Genomic DNA, 20,916 nt, shown 5'->3' on the forward strand with positions numbered 1-20,916 from the left:
CATTTCATGGAAATGATCCTCAATATTAAAGAATTTAATAATTTAATTAATTAACATATCCACGTTGAGTTTAGTTGCCATTATGGTGCTAAATCAGAATGCAAAAGTTTAAGCGTTTTCCAGCATCTTCTTAATTTGAGTGGACTCATCTGGTTGAAGTGTTTAACAGTGTGGACTCGCTCGTGTGTTGTCGCCTTCCACAGATCGTGCCGTCCCATGCCACATCAAATTTTTGAGATCTCAGAAAGTTGTTTACATCAGCTGTGGAGATGAACATACAGCAGCCTTGACAAAGGTATGATTTATGTTTAACTGTGTTGTACATGCTTTACATATGGATGTTTAATTTTGGCCATTTCTAGTAACAGATATTATGCAACCAGATATTATAAAGTCTTGTTTTGTTAGGTCATTCTTGTTTAGCTGCCATAAAAATTGGTGCAAGGGATTTATATTATTTTACACAACACTCTGTTAATACAGAGTTAAAAACTGAGTCTTATTCCAACCACACGGTCTAACCCCATCTTATCTTAATCTACCACCTAACGTGTGCCATAAGTGTTTTAGTGCAAGACTATGCATAAAGTTTCCCTCTTAAATGGAAAAAAGCACGGAAAAGGTCAGTGTGTTTACTCTTCCTGGCAGGATGGCGGCTTGTTTACGTTTGGTGATGGCTCGTGGGGTCAGCTGGGTCACGGCTCCACCAATAGTGAGCTTTTACCTAGACGAGTGCTGGAGCTCATGGGCACCGAGGTGTCCCAAATCACCTGTGGCAGGTACTGTCTCTGATAAACCTACAGAGGGCTTTTGTTGGTTATACCCATACGATCTCATGCAACCAAGTAAAACAACACTGGAGTAAAGTCTATGTTTATGAAGCTTAAACTTTTTTTTGACTCTCAGAAAGCTGCAGTTTTAACTCTCTTGTATGGTGTGTGTTTTTGTTTATTTTGTTTTAGTATTTTCTCCACACCTGATGGGAAAGGAATACTGAAAAGACTTATAGAAAGTTACCTTGTCCCTTAAATGTTAATAGCTTTGATTGTTTTGCTTCTAGCCACAGACATTTGTTGCATCTTTTTTTGCTCAGTTATTTCTTTTATCCTCTTGACCGTTAGAACAAAACTTCTCTTTGAGAATCCAAATTAAAAAAAATATAAACATTAGTAATAATTAAAAAATATCTGCTGCAAAAACAACTGATCTAAACTGAACATGTTAAATCAGAGCGCTGTAAGCTACCTTTGATAATGTTAACTGCATATCTAATGCTGTAAATGTGTAACTATCAAAGTGGTAAATTTACTTTTTTGAGTTTCTTCATTTCGTGGTTTTTCCTTTTGCCAGGCACCACACGTTGGCGTTCGTGCCTTCCTCTGGCATGGTATATGCGTTTGGTTGTAACAGCCATGGCCAGCTGGGAACAGGAATACTGGGGGATGCCAGAAGCCCATTTCCTGTCAAGGCCAGTTTCCTGACTGGAAAATTCCATAGAAGAGGTAAGCAGAGGACTTGCCGATCAGTCCCTATATGCTTGTGACCGAATGCCTTTTTAAAAGTGCCTCATTCCCACTTCTCACGTTTGTTAGACATGTTTCCTGTTTGTGCCTTTACTGGTAACTGCAGTGGAAATCCAGGCAGGCAGCTGTGAATGTTACAGTTTTATTTGGCCTAACCATTATGGTCCTGGGAACCTTGTTTCCGATTTTTTCCTTGAAGACAATGGAGAACTTTGAGAGAATTTACAATTTACGAAGTCTTAAAACAGAAAGAACAGACTGATAATGATACAGTGGGCTTTGTTAGTGTCCAGCTAGACTCTGCTGCTTCACTGTCTTGCGGAGGTATTTCTGATTTGGCTCCAGTTGCTGTTGCCAAAACAACCAAGAGGATAGTTGGTATTCAGCCAAAACAGCTTGTATTTGCACAGCAGTGTCTTCTGTTGGATTTACCAGAAATCATCCTGCAATCTGCTTGTAATGTAGGCTAGGGGGTGTGAGTCATAGCAGAGATTTAAAAAAAATATATATATTGTAAGGAGACTGCAAGAACACAATTTATTCTGCCATGTTTATCAAATTGAAATAGCACAAAGAAGAGCTTTTGAGCCAAATGCTTTATGATTGCTTTATGCTTCCACAGTGTATTATTCTTTATCCTTCTTTACTGTGTATCATCTTTTTTCTCAAGGTGAGGAATCATTACAGACACATGCAGTTTAAAGTGCTTTACAGTGTGAAATATATATATTTTATTCCCTGTTATTATGTTCAGTGTCTGTCTCTTTTTTATGTTTCTTAATTAGAATCAAAACAGTATACCGTGACCAAAATCATCTGTGGAGGAGACCATAGTTTCTTATTGTACTCTAATGAGCAGGTATGTGATTTCATAAAGATTAATACTAAAATATCACATTTTTTAAATTAAAAATATATACTTACTTCCAGTTTTACCATTGTTATTGCTTGTTTGAATTTTCATGAATTACATAAATGCTTTGTTATTTATTTTCATGTTAAAAATATAGAGAAATGTGAAACTGAAAATCAAAGATGTACTCTAAAAACCATCAGGAATTAAAAAATGATTAACCGTATGTGACACACATATGCTTCTTAGTTTCCTGCAGCACACTGTATAATTCTAAGCAATCACATCCAAAAACTCCAAGCAATCATGTCTGTGTTACTTAGGTTTAGTGTTTCACCACAGGGTGGCGTTAATGTCTCAGCTTTAACCAGTTCAGTTGATGGAACTCTGTATTTGGAGCCTTTATCTGGTAAAAAAAATGTAATTTTCAAGCAAACTGTCAGGAACGTAGGCTGATAAAGATGTAAAGCGCTTAGCCAAAACATTTCGATCTCAGGCGTGGCCTCTTTATTTTGTTGACGCAACCCAGATCAAACTTTGCCGCACAGACTGCAAAGGACCAAAGCAAACAGTCTTCCGTGTTTGTAACAGTGGTGTTATGTCTTCTCTGTCTTCCCCTCTACAGACCTCTGTCCCCTCGGAAGACTTCAGAGTGATTAATATTGGCAAAAGTCTCTCACCAATCAATTATGAAAGTTTGAATTCGTTGAGGCTGAAACTGATGTACAACACAGACTCTAGCGTCACAAAGTAAGCCAACGATAAAAGGGTATTGTGTCAGATTTTTTAGATTATAAGATAGACTCATATATAATTGGTTTACACAAATACACACAGAGCTTAATTCACTTTAATCACTGGAAAGTCTCCCCCGTTACATTTTCATTGTAATGTGTGTTTCGTTTACAGTGACGTCATAGTTCAGCTGTCCTCGACGGCGTGCTGGAATGCCAGCTTCTTGGACCAAAGGTGCATAGACCTCACCTGCATCAATATGAGAAATACACAAATAGTGCAGTCTGGACTTGTTTTATATTGGAGCACGGTTGCATGTATTAATGCAAAAACCTTCAGTGGAAGACAAAACACCACTGAGCTTACATTTTTCTAAGAGCTTTTCTAAAAGCTTACAGTGCTAAGAGTATTAATGAATCTACATAGACAAGATATTTTTTCTTTAGAAAAAGTACTTCATATAAATTAGATTTTGCTACTTTTACTTAAGTCAGACTTGTAATTTTATTTTCACCTTTAAGAAAAAGAAGACAGTGGTGACCTTGAGGAGGAAAAAAGAAACAAACATTTAACAGTTAATAAGATATAGCACCAAAATGCGAAGTATAAAGAAGAGCTGAAATAATTCATTAAGAGGTGATAAAAATGTTTAAGTTCCCACCTTAATAGTGCAGGATTTAGTCAGTATTTGCCAAACAAACCTTGGATGCATACATACCATCTGGATGACAAGTTATGACCAGATATTTTATTCTTCGTTCTCCGTCACTGTCTGTGTTATTATTAGAAGAAGTGTTTCATTTCTGCAGGTTGAAAATGTGACTCTGATTTATGCTAGACAGGCACGACATATTTAAAATAGTTAGTACAATTATGTGCTGCACGTGTGCCACGTCTGTATCGCTACTGTGCTGAGCCAAAAATAGCACATGCTCAGGATCTTTGGCCTTGGTTCAGGCAGGTGACAGATGGCACAAACTGCAGTTGCGCTCGACATCAAAATTGCAGTTTTTCCACTGAATGTTGCCACAGAAACTCTCCCAGTATTTTAGGACAAAAAAGGGCACCACAGTCCCCAACAAAGGTTTAAAAAAAAGGAAACAAGAAGGATCTGTTAGCGTTTTATTAGTGCAGATTCATCACAGAGTAACTTCTTAAGCCCTTCAGGTGTGTGCCATAAATGAAGTTAAGTAAGGAAACGCATGCTGTGTGATCAACTCACAAAGATGTACTTTCTCTGTCAAATACCCTCAAATCAATGCATATCATCTTATCCAGCTGATTGTCAGGCCTGGGAAAGATGCTATCTGTTTGGTTAGCGAGATCGGTGTGAGTCCATCAACCTGTGTGTTGACATCATGACGTATGTAGGACAAACTAATCAGCAGATACTTATCGTGTCCTGGGAATGAGCTGTGGAGGTCACCGGGTTGGAAAAAAAGGCCTCACAGACACATGCATGAAAAATGAATCTTTCAAAAACTGAAACGCCACAGGAGATAAAACAAATAGTAACATCCATCATAAAGTAAGTAAGTAGTGCATATGAAATACAGGAGGACAGACTTGTACTAATTGACTGACTAAATGGAAATAAATGTTAGTTGCTGCCTTAGTTAATAACATAAAAACCTTCCCAAAAATGTAGCCATAAAAACTGTATTTGTATCTCCTTTTATTAGGTACAGCTGTGGGATTTGCTGCAGTTGTTCAGAGCACATCCATGCACAGGAAGTATTAGCATCACAGTTGGGACCCAAAACTGCTCAGATGGTGCTTTAATCTCAGAGAGTTCTCTGAATTTAATGGGTCATTGCTGTGACTCAGTAGTTTTGTAGCACAAACCGCTGCACCATCTGCAGCACTGTTTGCTCTTTGACAAACAGTCTCCACAGGATCACGTCTGATCTGACTGAGTGCTGTAAATAGTTGCCATTAGGGATCCAGTCCACTGTGTCAGTCAGTATTTGTCTTGTTGTGCCTATAGGGAAGGAAGATGGCATTTACAGATAGCTAAATCTTTAATGCTCAGTGTCAGTGATATGTTGAGGGTCGTTTAAGGCGAAGCAGCGAGTGTGTTTATCAACTGGTTCTCACTCTCGTCATCTCCCAGGCAGGAGAAGAGATCTGCTTAGGGATAGACTTAAATACATTTAGGCTGCATGTATACTTAACCATTGCTTATATTGCAGTGAGTATTATCACACCTACCTAAAGGTGACTCACAGCTGACATGCTGGATGACAGCTTGGAGTAGACCTGTGTTTAATCCAAAGCAACTTTCCATCAAAGCTTTATCACGAATTCCCTGAATATGAGCTCTGGTTTTTATCCTTTGCTGAGATCTCACTTATATCTTTCTTTATCTGCTTTCTCTCAGTGATGATACCCATTTCAAAACCAACCCAAAGATCCCAGGCATCGATCTCAACTCTGTCAGAATGCTGTTTGAGACTCTGAGCAAACCAGCTTTCTCTGAACTCATGGAGCAGGTACTGCTTCTAACCTCCAAACCCAGTTTACTTTATGTCTCTAAGGACACATGGTGCATGTGTTTGATAATGGCTCCTGTTGTTGTCTGACTTTCTTTATCTGACCAGAAGCATGAATAAAGAAAATAGCATACAAGTTTTGGTTTACTCTAATCACCTAATCAATTACTTTTTAAGCTATTACACATAAAGTGGATTCATAAGCAATGAATGTAACGTAACTCTCAGCAGACAAAGCTGGTGAGAGCTGTGAAAGATTTAGTGGCAAACAGTTAATCTCAGGAATTGAAGGAGTTCTGCGTGAATCCTAATGAACCCCTGTGCCTCTCGCTGTAGATGTTGCTGCTGAAAATCAGATGCTCACTCGAAATTAAAACCTCATTGTTTGTATGTAGGTCACCAACGTCTAAATCCATAGTGATTTTCATAGAAATTGGTATCAATGATTGTGATAGAAAGTGATTTTTGTCTGAAACGCTTCGTGTTTTGGCTCCTTAATGATGCAGGTTTAATACATGCAGGGTTTGCTTTGTAACCATTCATTTGTTGGAATAAATAAAAAAAAAAAGAAAAGAAAATCCATGTTTTGAAAGTACATCAAGTTCTGCCACAGATCCATGGCACAAAATGCAGAACTGGTTGACGACTCCTAACATTGGCGCACTAATGTTATGTTTGGGACTGAAGTGGCCTCAGTCTGATTGATGCAGGCTGAGGCCTCTTTCCCCAACCACTAAATAACCTCTCGCAAAATTTAGCAACTGACGTTTTATCGCTGCTGCCTCGTTCATCCAGCTTTTTTGGAAATATAAAAATATCCCATCACATTCAGCTTTTTTAAAAAAAACAAAACAAAACAGTAAAACCCTATTAATTCTCTGACTGCATTTTGTCTCTAACATGAATCTCCTTTCTCTGAGCAGTGTAACTAAACAGAGGGTGTAATGTCTGCGTCCTCTCTCTCCTGTTTAGGCCACCAAGAGTTTTGAGAGCCTGCTGATCCCTCAGCTGCCACGCTCCCCTCCTGATGTCGAGGCCATGAGGATCTACCTCATCTTGTCAGAGTACCCGGCCCTGCAGGACTCCAAAAACTACATCCGCCTCACTATACCCCTAGCAATGGCTATTCTGCGGCTAGATGCCAACCCCAGCAAAGTATTGGGTATTACATTTGCACGCCCACACTGAATACAGTTTTTCATTCAGATTTGACTTTGGGAGATAACTAAGAACTGTGAAGCTCAGCAACTCTGTGCTATGTCCCACCATGTTAAGCTTCCGCTGATGTTTAGAATATATCGGTATCCTCGTCCATATCTGTGCTACGTGTGCTTCGTCAGCAACAGATAAAAAACACCACCAGGACAACAATATTTTCACAGCATCTTCAAACATTAGAGCCTGGCTCATATGGATTTTTGAACTCACTATTGATATTTGATTAAAACTAGGGGTTTTAACAGAGGTAAAGGTCAGTTACTAGCTGGTCTGCTAGTTTAGTCTTCACTCTGTGGCCACATGAATCAGTTTAAAAAAAATGTTTGTTTTTTTTCTTGGTGGGTCCTGAAAATTACTTTCGTGCAATTATTTTGCAATTATAAAGGTATGGACATTATCAGCAACAGTATTCAGGTATGCTGTGGGCTTTAAACTATGCTCAAATGGTGCTAACTGTCCCACAGTGTGCCAAGAAAATGTGCCCCACACCACCAGCCTGAACTGTCAATACAAGGCAGGATAGAGCCACGATTTCATGTTGTTCATGCCAAATTTGAACCCTGCCATCTGAATGTCACAGCAGAAATGGAGATTCATCAGGCCAGGCAACATGTTTACAGTCTTCTGTCTGAGACTGTGTGAACTGTGGTCTCAATTTCCTGTTCTTAACTCTCATGAGTAGCAACTGGTGTGTTCTTCTGCTGTTGTAGCCCATTTTCTTCCAGGTCTGACATATTGTGAATACACAGATGCTTTTTTGCATACCTTGGTTGTAACGAGTGGTTATTTGAGTTCCTGTGCCCTTATTGTCAGCTCGAAGCAGTCTTGCCATTCTGCTCTTTGGTCTTTGGCAGCAAAACATTTTCACCCAGAGAACTGCTGCTCAGTGGATGGTTTCTCCTCCTCAGGCTATTTTGTGTAAACCCTGAAGATATTTATATGGGAAATTCAAATTATATCAGCAGGTTCCGAAATACTCACACCAGCCTATCTAGCACCAACAACCACGCCACGTCCAGAGTCACTTAAATCATCTTTCTTCCCCATTCAGTGCTCAGTTTGAACTTGCGTACATCCCTAAATGCATTTAGTTACTGCCATGTGGTTGGCTTATAAGATATTTGTGTTAACAAGTGGTTGAACAGGTGTATCTAATGAAGTGGCTTTAAATGATTTAAGTGCTAAAACAGAAGCATTGTTATTGTGTAATTCCTGAAATTCCAATACATCATAGAAGAAACTGACAACCTCAGTGCTACTTGAGTCCACCATAAAATATCATGGTGTATTTGGTTGAGGTAATTTATTTTCCTCTCCTTTTTGTGTCTCTGCAGACAACTGGTGGTGTTTCGTGGATGGCAGCGTGTTCACCCGAATGGTCGACATGTACAAGAGCATTGTTGTCTTTATGCTAACAGGAGGCAAGACGGTGCTCGTGCCCATGTTCTATGAGAACTATTTTCTTGCCACTCTTCGGCTGCTGGAAAAGCTCCACAAGGTATTCACAAACGACACTCGCCGTTCTCAGCTGTGCTTGTTCGGCAATACAATCCAAGAAGGAAGTGCTTGTGTCACGGTCAGATGGTTCTCGGTAATCTGTAGTCTGCCGTGTACTGTGACATTTCCTGGAGATCAGCAGGTTTTTGTTCCATGTTACCAGGTAAACTTGAAGGCACAACACGTGGAGTACAACCGCTTTTACATCCCAGACATCACCAGCCTCGTGGACATCCAGGAAGACTACCTCAAATGGTTTCTGAGTAAAGCTGAGATTGTGAGTACTGAGTTTGGGATAGGTTTTTGGGAAGGCATCTGTGTTTGTCAGGTCTGTTTGTCTCTTCTTGCTGCCCACTTGTTTCATAAACAACACTCGGGCACTGGAAGGAATTTAAAAAATCTCTTCGTTTCTACTTTTAAATGTCTTTTTATTTTTCAAGTGTCAGGTTTGATCAGATGACTTTTCTTTCTTTCTCATTTTTAGAAAGTGGGATCATCCCCTTCACAGGTAGTTGAATTAAAGACTCAGTTATTAAGCATAATAGATAAATGTGATTCATTTAAATGGTGATGGTTTATTAAGCATTCATTCTGTTTTCCCTGCAGAGTGACTTTCCCGCAGTAAACCTATGTGCCTACCCGTTCATACTGAACGCAAAAGCCAAGACAACCATGCTGCAAACTGATGCTGAACTGCAAATGCAGGTACCCGCTGCTGACAGACTTTATGTGTCAGCAAATGTTTCTTAATTGTTCTCGTTCTCATGTGAACATTGTTTTATCCATTTCTCTCCACCTGTGTCCGTTACCAAGATGGCAGTAAGCGGTGCAAACCTACACAATGTCTTTATGCTGCTCACACTGGAACCCCACCTCGCTAGGAACCCTTACCTGGTGCTCCATGTGCGCAGGAGCCATTTAGTAAGCGACACACTACGCGAGCTCACCATGTACTCTGACGTGGACCTCAAGAAACCACTCAAGGTGAGAGGCGGCCCTCACCGGAGGCGTAACTTGGACAAAGCGAAGATTTGTTTTTGTTTTTCATCTGCTTCTTCCTCCCTCCAGGTGATCTTTGATGGAGAGGAGGCCGTAGACGCAGGCGGCGTAACTAAAGAGTTCTTCCTGCTGCTGTTGAAGGAGCTGATGGATCCCGTGTACGGGATGTTCACTCATTACAAAGAGTCCAACCTGCTCTGGTTCTCAGATAAAGTGAGTTTCCCTGGTTGACAGTTAACAGGCAGTGGAATTAGTATGTTAAAGTATTTATCGAGTATATTTAAATATAATTAAGTCTAATTTTAGCATATTACCTTCAACTTGAAACATTACGGTGAGCCACACTGCTGCAGACAGTTAAACACGAAGCTCTTTTTCCAACTGCTGCACCTGCTGTGAACAGGTTTTAATGAATGAGTAGTTGCAATGTCTTCAAATAGGAAACTTCATCTTTTGAGATGGTTATCCAGAAGAAAAATGATACTTAATCTGGAGACTGTGTTTTAAAACATCGGAGACAGATCAGAGACAGCTTATTTATTTAGTTTATGGATAATTTAGAAACACACAGCTGTTTAAGTAACTTTGGATATGAACTAAAATCATCGGTTAATTCCTAATGCACAACAGTGTAGCACACCTAATCCATGCTTTACAGGGGTTACTGCATTTCAGTCACAAAGCTGAAAGCTGCATACAGTGGTCCACTTTTTTTTTCTACCTCTGAAAGAAAAAGGAAAATACTGTGACTCTGCAGACTGAAACATATTTGGACTTGCTGACAATAAGCAGCCTGTGCTGTTGGCTTTTAGCTCAGCTGTTTTCTGGGAAGTAAAGCGTTTAGGCTAATAATGATATTAGGAGATCTCAGTGACGTCAGAAAAGAAAGAAGATTTAAGTAATTAGTAAGCATACTGCTCCTGTGCTGTGTGTGTAAATTGCACTCAGCCTTGCTTTAGGTTTGAAGCATCTTGTGCGGGCTGTGTGGGCTCCAGCCTAATTTGCCCCTTGGAGATAATGTCTCTTTGACATGCGCAGGATGGACGAGTCATATCTGTTGCTCAAAAAGAGAAATCAGTGTTTCAATAAATCCACTGACCTTTTCCTTTTAGTTTGAAGCCTTTCAGCTTTCTTTTGTCTGGGTTTTTTTTTTTTTATTTGGACTAAAGAGCAGTCGGCCTATAATGGATTACCCGAATGTGGACTGGCAGTTGTTTGACTGCTGCTGTTTTTTTCCAAGAAGAAGAGCTGCTGTTTCTGCAGTTATACACAGAGATGCTGTATGTCAGTGGGAACACTAAGGTTTACAAAACACTCACCTCTATAAGGGAGCTCGTCCCTCAGCCTTGACCGTCATGCTGACTGAGATTGGAAACAACATAATATTAGCTCTGTTCAGTCAGTCACCTCTCTGTCATTCAAATTAAGGTCAAAATTACCCCCCCCCCCCCCCCCCTTTTTTTTTAAACTCTTTGTAAAATTATTAAGTAAAAAAGTAAGAGGTATTTGCATGAGAGTAGCATTTATTTTATATAGTCCAAGATTCATTTTCTGGCACATAATTATAACACACAGTTGCAGCCATAGTGATAATCTAGAAGATGTCAAGGTTTTCTTTTGGAGTGAGACAGAAGGACATGGTTAGAAATGAGTACACCAAAGGGACATCTCAGGTTGAGTGGAGACAAGAGATGGTTTGGACATGTGCAGAGGAGGGACAGTGAATATTGGAAAAAGGATGTTAAAGATGGAGCTGCCAGAGAGGAGGAAAAGAGGAAGACCACAGAGAAGATTCATGGATGTAGTGAAGGAGGACATGCAGAGGGTTGGAGTGACAGAGGAGGATGTCAGGGATAGAGTGAGATGGAGGAAGATGATCTGGTGTGGCGAGTTGCGCTCGAGGGGTGGTGTTGTTGGTTTCAGGGTCCACTATGTTGTTCCAGAATATCTCAACTATTCGGTAGGTTAATGGTTGGTGTATTTGTAGGCACATACTTAGCGATCATTGGACGAAGCCCACTGGTGATCTACTGACCAGCTGTTTGTTTCAATTCAAACAACTGTCATGGCTGCCATAGCCTCTACAGAATGCCTTGTGTAGATGAGTTAGTGAAACAGCTTGATCAGCTTTCTTGTGTTTTTGTGCCTTGTGATACAACATACAGTCTCTTTCTTGCACGAGGGTGTAACCATTGACATCCTCACATCTGTCCATTGCCAGTTTTTTCATTTTGTACAAATCTGGCTAACTCTTCCAAGTTTTATCTTTTTTTTCCCTTCTCTTCAGCATCCTTATACTCATCATAAAAATTCCCTTTTAGCACACAAACACGAACAATTTTCCTTGTTACTAAAACTGATTCTTAAGTGTGATTTCACCAACTCATCTACAAAATTTTGTAGAGGTAATAGAAGCTTTGGCAGTTGTTTGCTTTAAATGACAACTTTAATCTCCATATTTTGGCTTTATTCTATCCTTATGATAGCATATTTACCTCGAAGCTCTGATACCTTAGAGTTAAGAAGAAAGGTACCTTTTTCATATTTGTATAGTTCTGTAAGTGTGAATTTATTGCTGGTGTACCATATAACATTTTTCAGCTCGTGGGATGTGAGAAATTGTCGAGTTACGTTGAGCCAGCTGACACGATGCCACCAAAGAATCTGCTCAGATTTCAGCCACAGAGAAGTGGTAAAAGAAAGGCAACAGGAAAATAATGTTTCTGCGTGCATCTCCAGTGTTTTGTAGAGCAGAACTGGTTCCACCTGATCGGGATCATCTGCGGTCTGGCCATCTATAACGCCACAGTGGTGGACCTCCACTTCCCCCTGGCTCTCTACAAGAAGCTGCTCGAGGTGTCACCCACGCTGGAGGACTTCAAAGAGCTCTCACCCACTGAAGCCCGGTAAACATGGCACATTGCAACTCACCATTTATTTTTAATTCATTTTTTAATCTATATATTTATTTATATATAAGGGTTCATCTGTACTCTGAGTTGGTAAAGACTGAAAATAATGAATGAAAGAATTCAATTTTTGATCAAACTTAGCAAAACAGCCTTTAAGTTTTAAGAAATGACATGACATCCTTAAAGCATAAAGAGAGATAACTGTGGGATTAGTGGACTTCCAGAGGAATAGGATGCAACTGAAGAAACCTCTTAGATGAGAGGTCTTCAAAACTCAAGTCAAGTTCTTTTTCAAGATCCTTCAACTACCACGACCTGAATGACTGAGGACCTACACAAACAATAGGAAGAAAGATCTCACCAAAAGCGATGTTTGCATGCAAGCAAGGTATGTTTGGGGAACAAGTGGAACCCCCAAATATAGCAATGGAAGTGGTCAGTTTGTTATTGGGTTCCTAAAACCTTCCATAAAAAATTATGCAGTCTGAAGCAAAAGACAAACAAGGTGAGGCATGACATCTGGCACATTGGTCCATAATGTTGGGATAAATTCTTGATAAATAAGACCTTGAAAAGTGGATTCTATATCTTAAATAGTGTAAGTTGAAACCTGGCACAGAATCTAATCTGGAAATAAAGAAATAAATGGGACAATAAAATAACTTGAATGCCTCGATTATGTCACAGAAGATAGGAGGCACAAGTAAGAGCACAGGGCAAACACAGGGTTTTTTTTCAATAACGGCATCGCAGACTTAAAATGACTTAAAATGAGACTTCAAACTGAGACTGAATCCTAAGATTGCGCGTAAGAGGAGGGAACTCACAGATTTTTGCGAATGACTGTGTAGCATTTGTATTTCTGGGAGTTAAGGTGCAAAATATAAGGAGGAGAATATTTAAATCAAGCACGAAGTTTACAGTTTTGGGTTTTTGTGTATTTTTCTTAATCACCTGTAAAACTAAACACACCTGTTAGCACTATTTGGTGAATGCACTCAGATGCTGTTTTGCTCTGTTTAATAAATCTTGCCCTAATAGGTGATGGAGAGTAGATTAGAGAGGCAGATGAAGAAAAGGATGAGCGAGATTGAATCTCAAGTCTACACCATAGTAACTCAGGCGAGTGAAGCCGGTCGATAAATGTATGAATATGTGAAGACCGATATATAAAACGTGTAAATTGTTCTAATAAAGAAAGTCCCAATCTGGGGGCTTTACTGTCCCACAGAAACAAAGAAATAAATTGGTGCAATGATTTAAAAAAAAGCCTGGAATAAAAAAAGATTATGACTCCATTAATTTTAACCTATTAGCAAGAAGAGAAGAAAGTCTGGACACGCAGGGCTGTCAGAGTAAAGTGATGATGATATCTCAGCCTTGAGCCAGCGACTTGAAATAGTCCTCCTTTAGAAGGATGTTTAGCTTCATCGGGGTTAGGATCAAATCTGCACCCGGATGCCAAATCCGTGTGCCACTTGTTTACATAACCAGTGTTTTTGCTTTTCAGAGTAGCAGTGAGATTGTTTGCCACTTCATTGAATTTAGAGCAGGAACGGTCAGCATTTCCGTTCAGCCTAATTGTCTCCAGTCAACTATTGATTTTGCGATTATCCATTGAATGTGATTACCGATACGTACGGGCTGCAGCAGCCTGTTGCTCTCGAGACAACACCATCTTAAAGGACACTACATCTTAAAATGTTTGTTCTTATTATTTTGTCTGTCTTTTTGAGCCGTTCAGCTTCGACAGGCTAAAGGCAGCACAGTGGAGACAACACACAGATAAGGAGCAGACACCAGCTCTGCTTTCTGATAAAACATTGTTTGATATTTTCTTTGTACTGTGACCTCAGCCGAGTAACTCGGGTCAAATTGCAAAACAATAATAATATATCCCCTTTGGCTAATTAGCATTTCCGTTGGCAGCCCATTTGTCCTTCCTGTTATTGGTGGTTATAACATCTAGCATTTTCTTTTCAGGAAAACTAACACAACACTCCCTGTGAGTCATTTCCTATTATTAATAATTCACCTCTAATCTGACAGAGCCTGTGTTCACGATTTGTTTGATCTACGGAGCTGCTGGAGCAGCACGGCTGATCCCTGGTTTTTCAATGTAAAGGTCAAACGTGGATAGAGTTGAGAGTTAAATACAAGTATAACACCAAAGAGCTGCAGGTGTTACCGACAAGTTCTGTATTACTACAGCTCCAAGCAGTGACTAGAACACTGTGTGTAACACCATAATACAGTTTTAACTTTCCTTGTTTTGCTTCTGTCTGCTGATCAAATGACAGTTTGAGTTTTCTGTGTTGGTTTTTATGAGTTGATTTCTTTTTCTCCAGGAGTTTACAACAGCTTTTAGACTATGAAGGAAGTGATGTGGAGGAGACGTTTCTTCTCAACTTTGCTGTAAGTGTAACTTTTTATTTGTTGATTTTTATGCCACGTGTGTGAAAAAGGCTGGTGTTATTCTTTATTTTGTTTATTGTTAATATGTTCCTTGAAGTTCTACGTTACAGAATGACTCACGACCGTTCGTTCTTACTTAATCTGTCCATTAATGCGGGCTGTCGGTATCCCAGCTGTCATAGGGTGGACGGAGGGGTTAGACCCTGGACAGGTCACCAGTGAATTGCGGGGATAACAAAGAGTGACAGAAAACCACTCACACTCATTATCACATCTGTGGCCAATTTAGCATTGTTGTTGCTAACTTAGCTGATGTTTTATGAGTTGACCTGAACACTGATGCAGTGCAGGAAATAATTATTTGATCCCCTGTTAAATTTATTACTTTGATCCAGAAACAACACGTTACATAAAAGTTATTAATTGATTTGCATGTCACTGAGTGAACCCCAAGCGGTAAGATGTTTCTTGTAGTTTTTTTTACGTGATTTTCTGCACAACTGAGGTCTGGAGGCTAGCCTTAATGTGCTTTTTCTTTAGCCTCTTTTGTCGCCTTGGTGGTATATTTTGGGTCATTGTTGTGCTGGAAGACACATCCATGACCCATCTTCAGTGTTCTGGCTGAGGGACAGAGGCTATATTTTACATTACATGGCCACAGTGGCCCCTCATTGTGTTGAAGTCGTCCTGTCCTTAGCAGAAAAACAGCCCCAAAGCATAATGGTTTTACCTCCCTGCTTGACTATGTGGATGGTGTTCATACTCAAAGAATCTCGTATTTCAAGTTGATGTTAAAGAGTCTGATCTTTGGTTTCGTCTAACCGCGGCATTTTCTCCCAAGCCTTCTCTGAATCATTTAGATGCTCACTGGCAAACTTAAGACTGGCCTTTACATGTGCCATCTTGAACACTTCATAGGTGGTGAAAGATTTTCAGTCCATTACAACGTAGCATATTACCAATGGTGTTCTTGGTCCTGTCTGCCAGTTTTGGGGTGATGCATCACCCTCATCCCATAGGGCAGGCTTTTCATGGTGATCAGTTTATATTTCTTGCATTTCCAAATAATCACACCAGCATTGTCACCTTCTCTCCAAGCTTCTTGCTAATGGTCTTGTGGCCCATTCCAGCCTTGTTCAGGTCTACAATCTTGTCCCTGATGTCCTTTGATGGCTCGTTGGTCTCCCTCATGGTGGTGATGGAGAGGTTAGAATGGAAGAAATTGATATTGTGGACACGTGTGCTTTATATACATAACAAGTTTGGATCAGGAGTCTCTGTAATTGATTGACATACATTTTAATCTATGTGCCACACAGGCACTAGGGTCTTTACCTTACAATATAAAGAGCCTTGAGACGACTGATTTCGCGCTATATAAATAAGACAGAATTGAATTGAATTGAATTGATCCTCTGGCTTCTACAATGTGGGGTTGACTGAAAATGAAGTACAGCACATGTTAAGGGATCCTTGGTTGTAAAGGTCTGTGATACAGAAGAAGGGCCTAAAACAGTCTTTGACTGCAGAGGAAAATATGTGTGTGTCTGGGTTTAGCTGAGAGTTGGTTTTGGTGTTTGGAAAGGAAAAAAAAAACTGGAGCATCACAGGACTTCTTTAGCTTTAAAATGTTAAAAAATAAAGCTGCAATTATCTTGAGCGGCTTGTGTACTTTTGCGATGTAAAAAAAGTCCACAGTGAGTCTGTTTGTTGTGCTCATGTCTTAGATCACCAGGGAGAACTACGGGATGACAGAAGTCAAGGAGCTGATTCCCGGAGGAGAGAGCGTCGCTGTGGACAAAAACAACAGGTTTGGTGACTCGACAAATCAAAAAAACGCGCACTGAAAATTTAAGCTGACTTTTCAGCACGTTTCAGTCGGTATTTCAGGAGGCAGAGCAGGTCACCCACTAATCGGAAGGTTGGTGGTTCAATCCCCGTCTGCTCCGGTCAAATATACTTGGGCAAGATACTAACCCCAAGTTGCTCTCCCATGCATCCATGGGAATGTGAATGTGTGTCAATGCTGGATAGAAAGCACCTGGATAGGAAAAGCATAGAAAAAAGTGCTTGTGTGAATGGGTGTGAATGAGTGAAGCTTTATAAAAAGCTGTTTGAGTTCTCAGAGTAGAAAAGCCCATTTACCAGATTAGATTTAATTTAATGAACGTTTCCATTTTTTAAAATGCTATACGCTCTGTCCTCTCTGAAGGAAGAAGCAAAGACTGTGAGATTTTACTTTTTTTTTCCCCGCACATAGATTATAATGCGCTCATAGAGCCAGCAGCTTGTGTCCCATTGTTGGAGCTGAAGGCCGCGATCTGTGCTGCACACACACACAGTTTTTTAGATTCACTCACACCGTGCTATTGCGCCTCATTTCTAGCTGCTGTCCTTGTGCCAGTGGCACTGATTACAGCGTTATGTGAAGGAGTCCTCAGAGAGAGAGCGTTTGGGGCGGGCGGTGTCAACATGTCTGGCTGCTGGTGCTGAACAGATGGCGAGAGCAGCAGTAACACAAATTGTTTCTCCAAAATCCCTTCGACACTCAGATATGGAACTATAACAAGAGGAATATTAGATTGTGGTGTTAAAGCAGCATCTCATACCGCACATGTTTTATTTTGATACTGAAGGTTACTGATGAATCCTGCCTTTGTTTTCGTTTTGTGTTGTGTAAGACAAGTTTGGTGTTTGCAGGGCTTTGTGACCTCTGTGGGTGTGACTTGCTTGGCTGGGAAGACTGTAGCATTGGTCTGAAGCCTGTATTTATTAGCTTGTTGACGTGAAGCAGTTGTGTGTGTGTGTATGTGTGTGTGTGTGTGTGTGTGTGTGTGTGTGCGTGTCTGTGCGCTGGTTTCCTATATGAGAAGACCTGCTTGTGTATTTCTCTCAAATTTCAGGAGCATGTTGGTCCTTCTGTTGGTACCTTCCCTGTTTGAACGGGGGTTTGTGGCAGCAGCTGCTACACAGAGTCTTCGCTTTCTAAATGAAACGACATCATTACTTTCTGTGTGTGTGATCAGGGAAAAAGGTTTTAAAAATCTGGCGTCTCTCTTTTTCTTCTTTCTTGGAGTGATTGCTCGAGGATTGCGCGTTCCTGAACGTTTGAGTTAAAGTAACCAGTTTCTTCTGAATCACCGACATCTGATTCACTTTGGGATTTTTAACCTGTTATTTTGAATCTATTAAGATGCTGTTATGCACTGTGTGTGGTTGGCTTGGGGTTTCCTGTTGTTGTAGCTGAGTACATGTCTTAGACAAAGATAGCCTGAGTGAATAAAAAATGTATTTATTACGGGGAAAAAAGTTCTTAAAACCTAATTGCTCCCTAAAACCAATAACTAGTTGTGTTACCAGTTAATAGTTATTAACACTTGTGCAATCAAGTGTTTGTAATTACTGGCAGTGAGTGTTTCACATCACTGTGGATGGATTTTGTCCCACTCCTCTTTGCAGAACTGTTTTAATTCAGCCACACTGGAGGGTTTCTGAACGGCCTGTTCAAAGGACACGACAAAGCATCTCAATCCGACTTAAGTCTGACTTTGACTAGTGATGGAAAGTGACAAATATGTTCTGCTTTCTTCTCCCTTTTGTCTTTGGCATGTTTGATAAATGCATGGATGTCTATCTCTGACTTTAGTGCAGTAGTTGCTCAGCCCAAACTAAAGCTTTCCATTGGTTTCCCAAATTTAAAAATAATGTTGAAGCTGCACATTCCTCTCCTTCAATACAGTAATTGTACTTTTAAGCATTCATTTCAGAGGTCTTAAAATAGATAAATGGTAGGAACTCTGTTTAAATATAAGTCTTTCAGGGGATTTATTCAGCATTTCGTGTCCTGCTTCTGTAGTTTAGCTTGGCACAGTGAAAACAAATCTGTTTTAGTATTTACACATATATTGACGCACTCACAGGTGGCTCCAGCACAGATGAAGAGATTAGAGGTTTAATCTACCTCAGCAACTTCTGCGCTAAGACCTCACAGAGGTGTAAACAAAATTAGAGTGGGCTGGATGAAGAGGACGTTGATGAGTTCCAAGCAAGTTTCAAGAAACAAACCAAAAAAAGCTTTGAACAGACGGCTCAGACAATGTGAACACACTCGGATTCAGACACAATGAGAGAGGAAGAGAGTGTTTATAGTCCCACTTTGACATCTGAATAAATGTGCTCATTTTCTGCATGTTTACTGAACCTATTTGTGTGTGTGTGTGTGTGTGTGTGTGTGTGTGTGTGTGTGTGTGTGTGTGTGTGTGTGTGTGTGTTTCAGGAAGGAGTTTGTGGAGGCCTACCTGCGCTACGTGTTCTCAGACTCGGTGGGGGAGCAGTACTCTGCCTTCTCCGCTGGATTCCTGAAGGTGTGTGGTGGTGAGATCCTGTCTCTGTTCCAGCCCTCCGAGCTGATGGCAATGGTGGTCGGCAATAATAACTACAACTGGGAGGAGATGGAGAAGGTCAGTGTGTGGTTTAATCATCTGCACATGTACTCCGACTGCTCTGATCAACTTTCCAGCTCAGGGTCAGCAAAGCCTCTCCTCACTGTGTGTGTTTTTCTTTTTTTGTTGTTGTCATTGTTGGATTAAAATCTTGAATCCCCTGCAGCACAAGTGTTTGCAGACCACTAGTTTATATGTGAAAGATTTGTTCAGATGTTACATTTAAAAAAAAAAAACTAAAACCCTTGTCATCGACCACAGGAAAGAATGATGTAGTTTTTAGCATTGTGTTTATATAACCAGGGAACTGCCTCACTCAGAATAACCACTGCAGCCATGCCTGCGGCTCTACATACCAGCCTCAGTGAGTGATAGATGTTTAGCATATTTTGTGTCTCATCTTAGATTAGAACGGTAGTGAGAGACACCCTCAAACATTACCTCAAACCATCACCTCAGGCGGTGCTACATTGTACCTGAAAGATTAATTATAGGTGTTTACGTCTTTAGTAAGAAGCAGGAAAGAGAAGGCTCTTTCACTGGTGTAAGACACAGATACCGGCTAACCACGTTTGGTTGTTGTGAACAGAAAAAATAGGAACAATAAGTATAAATTCTGCAGTGCTAAAGCAACAAAAAAAATGAGTTTGACTCAGTATTAGCAAGTTAGAAATCAAACTTCAGGAGATATTTCTGTAATGTGCTATTCCAGTGTCATACAGTCATTTGAGAGTGTCCTGAAACATCCATCCCGCCTGCACCACTTTCTGTTTGAATGTCAGCGCAAGGGCAGACGTTTCAGGACATTAAAAACATGAACCAAAGAATTTTTTTTATCCAAAACTCATAAATACACTTGTAGTAATGTGAAATTTTTAAGAGAATCAACTGCAATGAATGCCCAGAGTGTGAAGGATTGTTTGGGATGATGGGTTTTTACTTGTGTACATGTATTTACTTTATATACATATTATTTTCAAATGTTTGCTTGTGGGGATAGGTTAATTGGATAATCCAAATTGCCACTAGGTGTGAATGTGCAAGTGAATGTGAGTGAGAATGATTGTCTGTCCCTGTGTGTTGGCCCTGCAACAGACTGGCGACCTGTCCAGGGTGTACCCCGCCTCTCGCCCTATGACAGCTGGGATAGGCTCCAGCGCCCCCCGCGACCCTGAAAAGGATAAGCGGAAGCGAATGGATGGATGTTTGCACTGATAAGACTGCATCAAAATTCATTGCACATGTGCAATGATAATAAATAATTTATAGATTTAGTTTACTTTTGAATGTTTCAGCTGTTTGTAGTTTACCAATCTTACATATTGTACCTTTAGTTGCAAAATACTGAAACGTGTATTATGTTGTCAGAAATATTCTAAATAAATATTCACAAATCATCATATTAGGTAAGTTAAAATTTAGATTGGATGGTGAAGAAAACTGTAGATAAATCTGAGCTTTTCTGAAAGGCTCGTTGTCGTGTGTTTCGTGTTATTCCTGCCAGATGTTGAAAAGGCACACCTCTGGATCATTTAATATGGAGGCGAATAAATGATTTAGAAACTCCGCTCTTGTGGGTTGTTGTGACATTTGACTTACTTTGCAGCTCTGGATGTGATCATAAACGGTATGAGCCGGCACAGTTCTTCACATATTTTACCCGTGACTTTATCTCTTGTGTCCAGAGGTCCTTTTTGTGCAGATTACAACATCTGCACAGCAGATTGTTTGGTCAGATGTCAAAAAACTGGGAAACTGATTTGTTTTTTTTAGGCCAGTAGTTGCAAAAATCACCCAGATTGCTGCACGTCTCTGAGGACTTTATTTCCT

At 40.2% G+C, this 20,916-nt stretch overlaps 1 protein-coding gene across 2 annotated transcripts in view; it reads left to right on the forward strand.

Annotated features, from left to right (window-relative positions):
* The window catches only part of herc3 (HECT and RLD domain containing E3 ubiquitin protein ligase 3), a 33,849-nt gene that overhangs the window by 8,320 nt on the left and 4,613 nt on the right, over positions 1–20,916 (forward strand). For both annotated transcript variants that reach the window (XM_084931600.1, XM_084931601.1), the window contains 18 exons: positions 204–295; positions 649–779; positions 1,351–1,502; positions 2,309–2,382; positions 3,002–3,126; positions 3,286–3,345; positions 5,492–5,603; positions 6,576–6,765; positions 8,156–8,319; positions 8,482–8,595; positions 8,803–8,826; positions 8,925–9,023; positions 9,132–9,302; positions 9,387–9,530; positions 12,057–12,223; positions 14,578–14,644; positions 16,372–16,454; positions 18,921–19,104. In XM_084931600.1, coding sequence (XP_084787726.1) covers positions 204–295; positions 649–779; positions 1,351–1,502; positions 2,309–2,382; positions 3,002–3,126; positions 3,286–3,345; positions 5,492–5,603; positions 6,576–6,765; positions 8,156–8,319; positions 8,482–8,595; positions 8,803–8,826; positions 8,925–9,023; positions 9,132–9,302; positions 9,387–9,530; positions 12,057–12,223; positions 14,578–14,644; positions 16,372–16,454; positions 18,921–19,104 — 2,153 coding nt within the window. The remainder of the gene's footprint in view (positions 1–203; positions 296–648; positions 780–1,350; positions 1,503–2,308; positions 2,383–3,001; positions 3,127–3,285; positions 3,346–5,491; positions 5,604–6,575; positions 6,766–8,155; positions 8,320–8,481; positions 8,596–8,802; positions 8,827–8,924; positions 9,024–9,131; positions 9,303–9,386; positions 9,531–12,056; positions 12,224–14,577; positions 14,645–16,371; positions 16,455–18,920; positions 19,105–20,916) is intronic.

The sequence above is a fragment of the Perissodus microlepis genome, chromosome 6 (assembly GCF_051167445.1).
Source record: "Perissodus microlepis isolate ML-2025 ecotype Zambia chromosome 6, ASM5116744v1, whole genome shotgun sequence".
NCBI lineage: Eukaryota > Metazoa > Chordata > Actinopteri > Cichliformes > Cichlidae > Perissodus > Perissodus microlepis.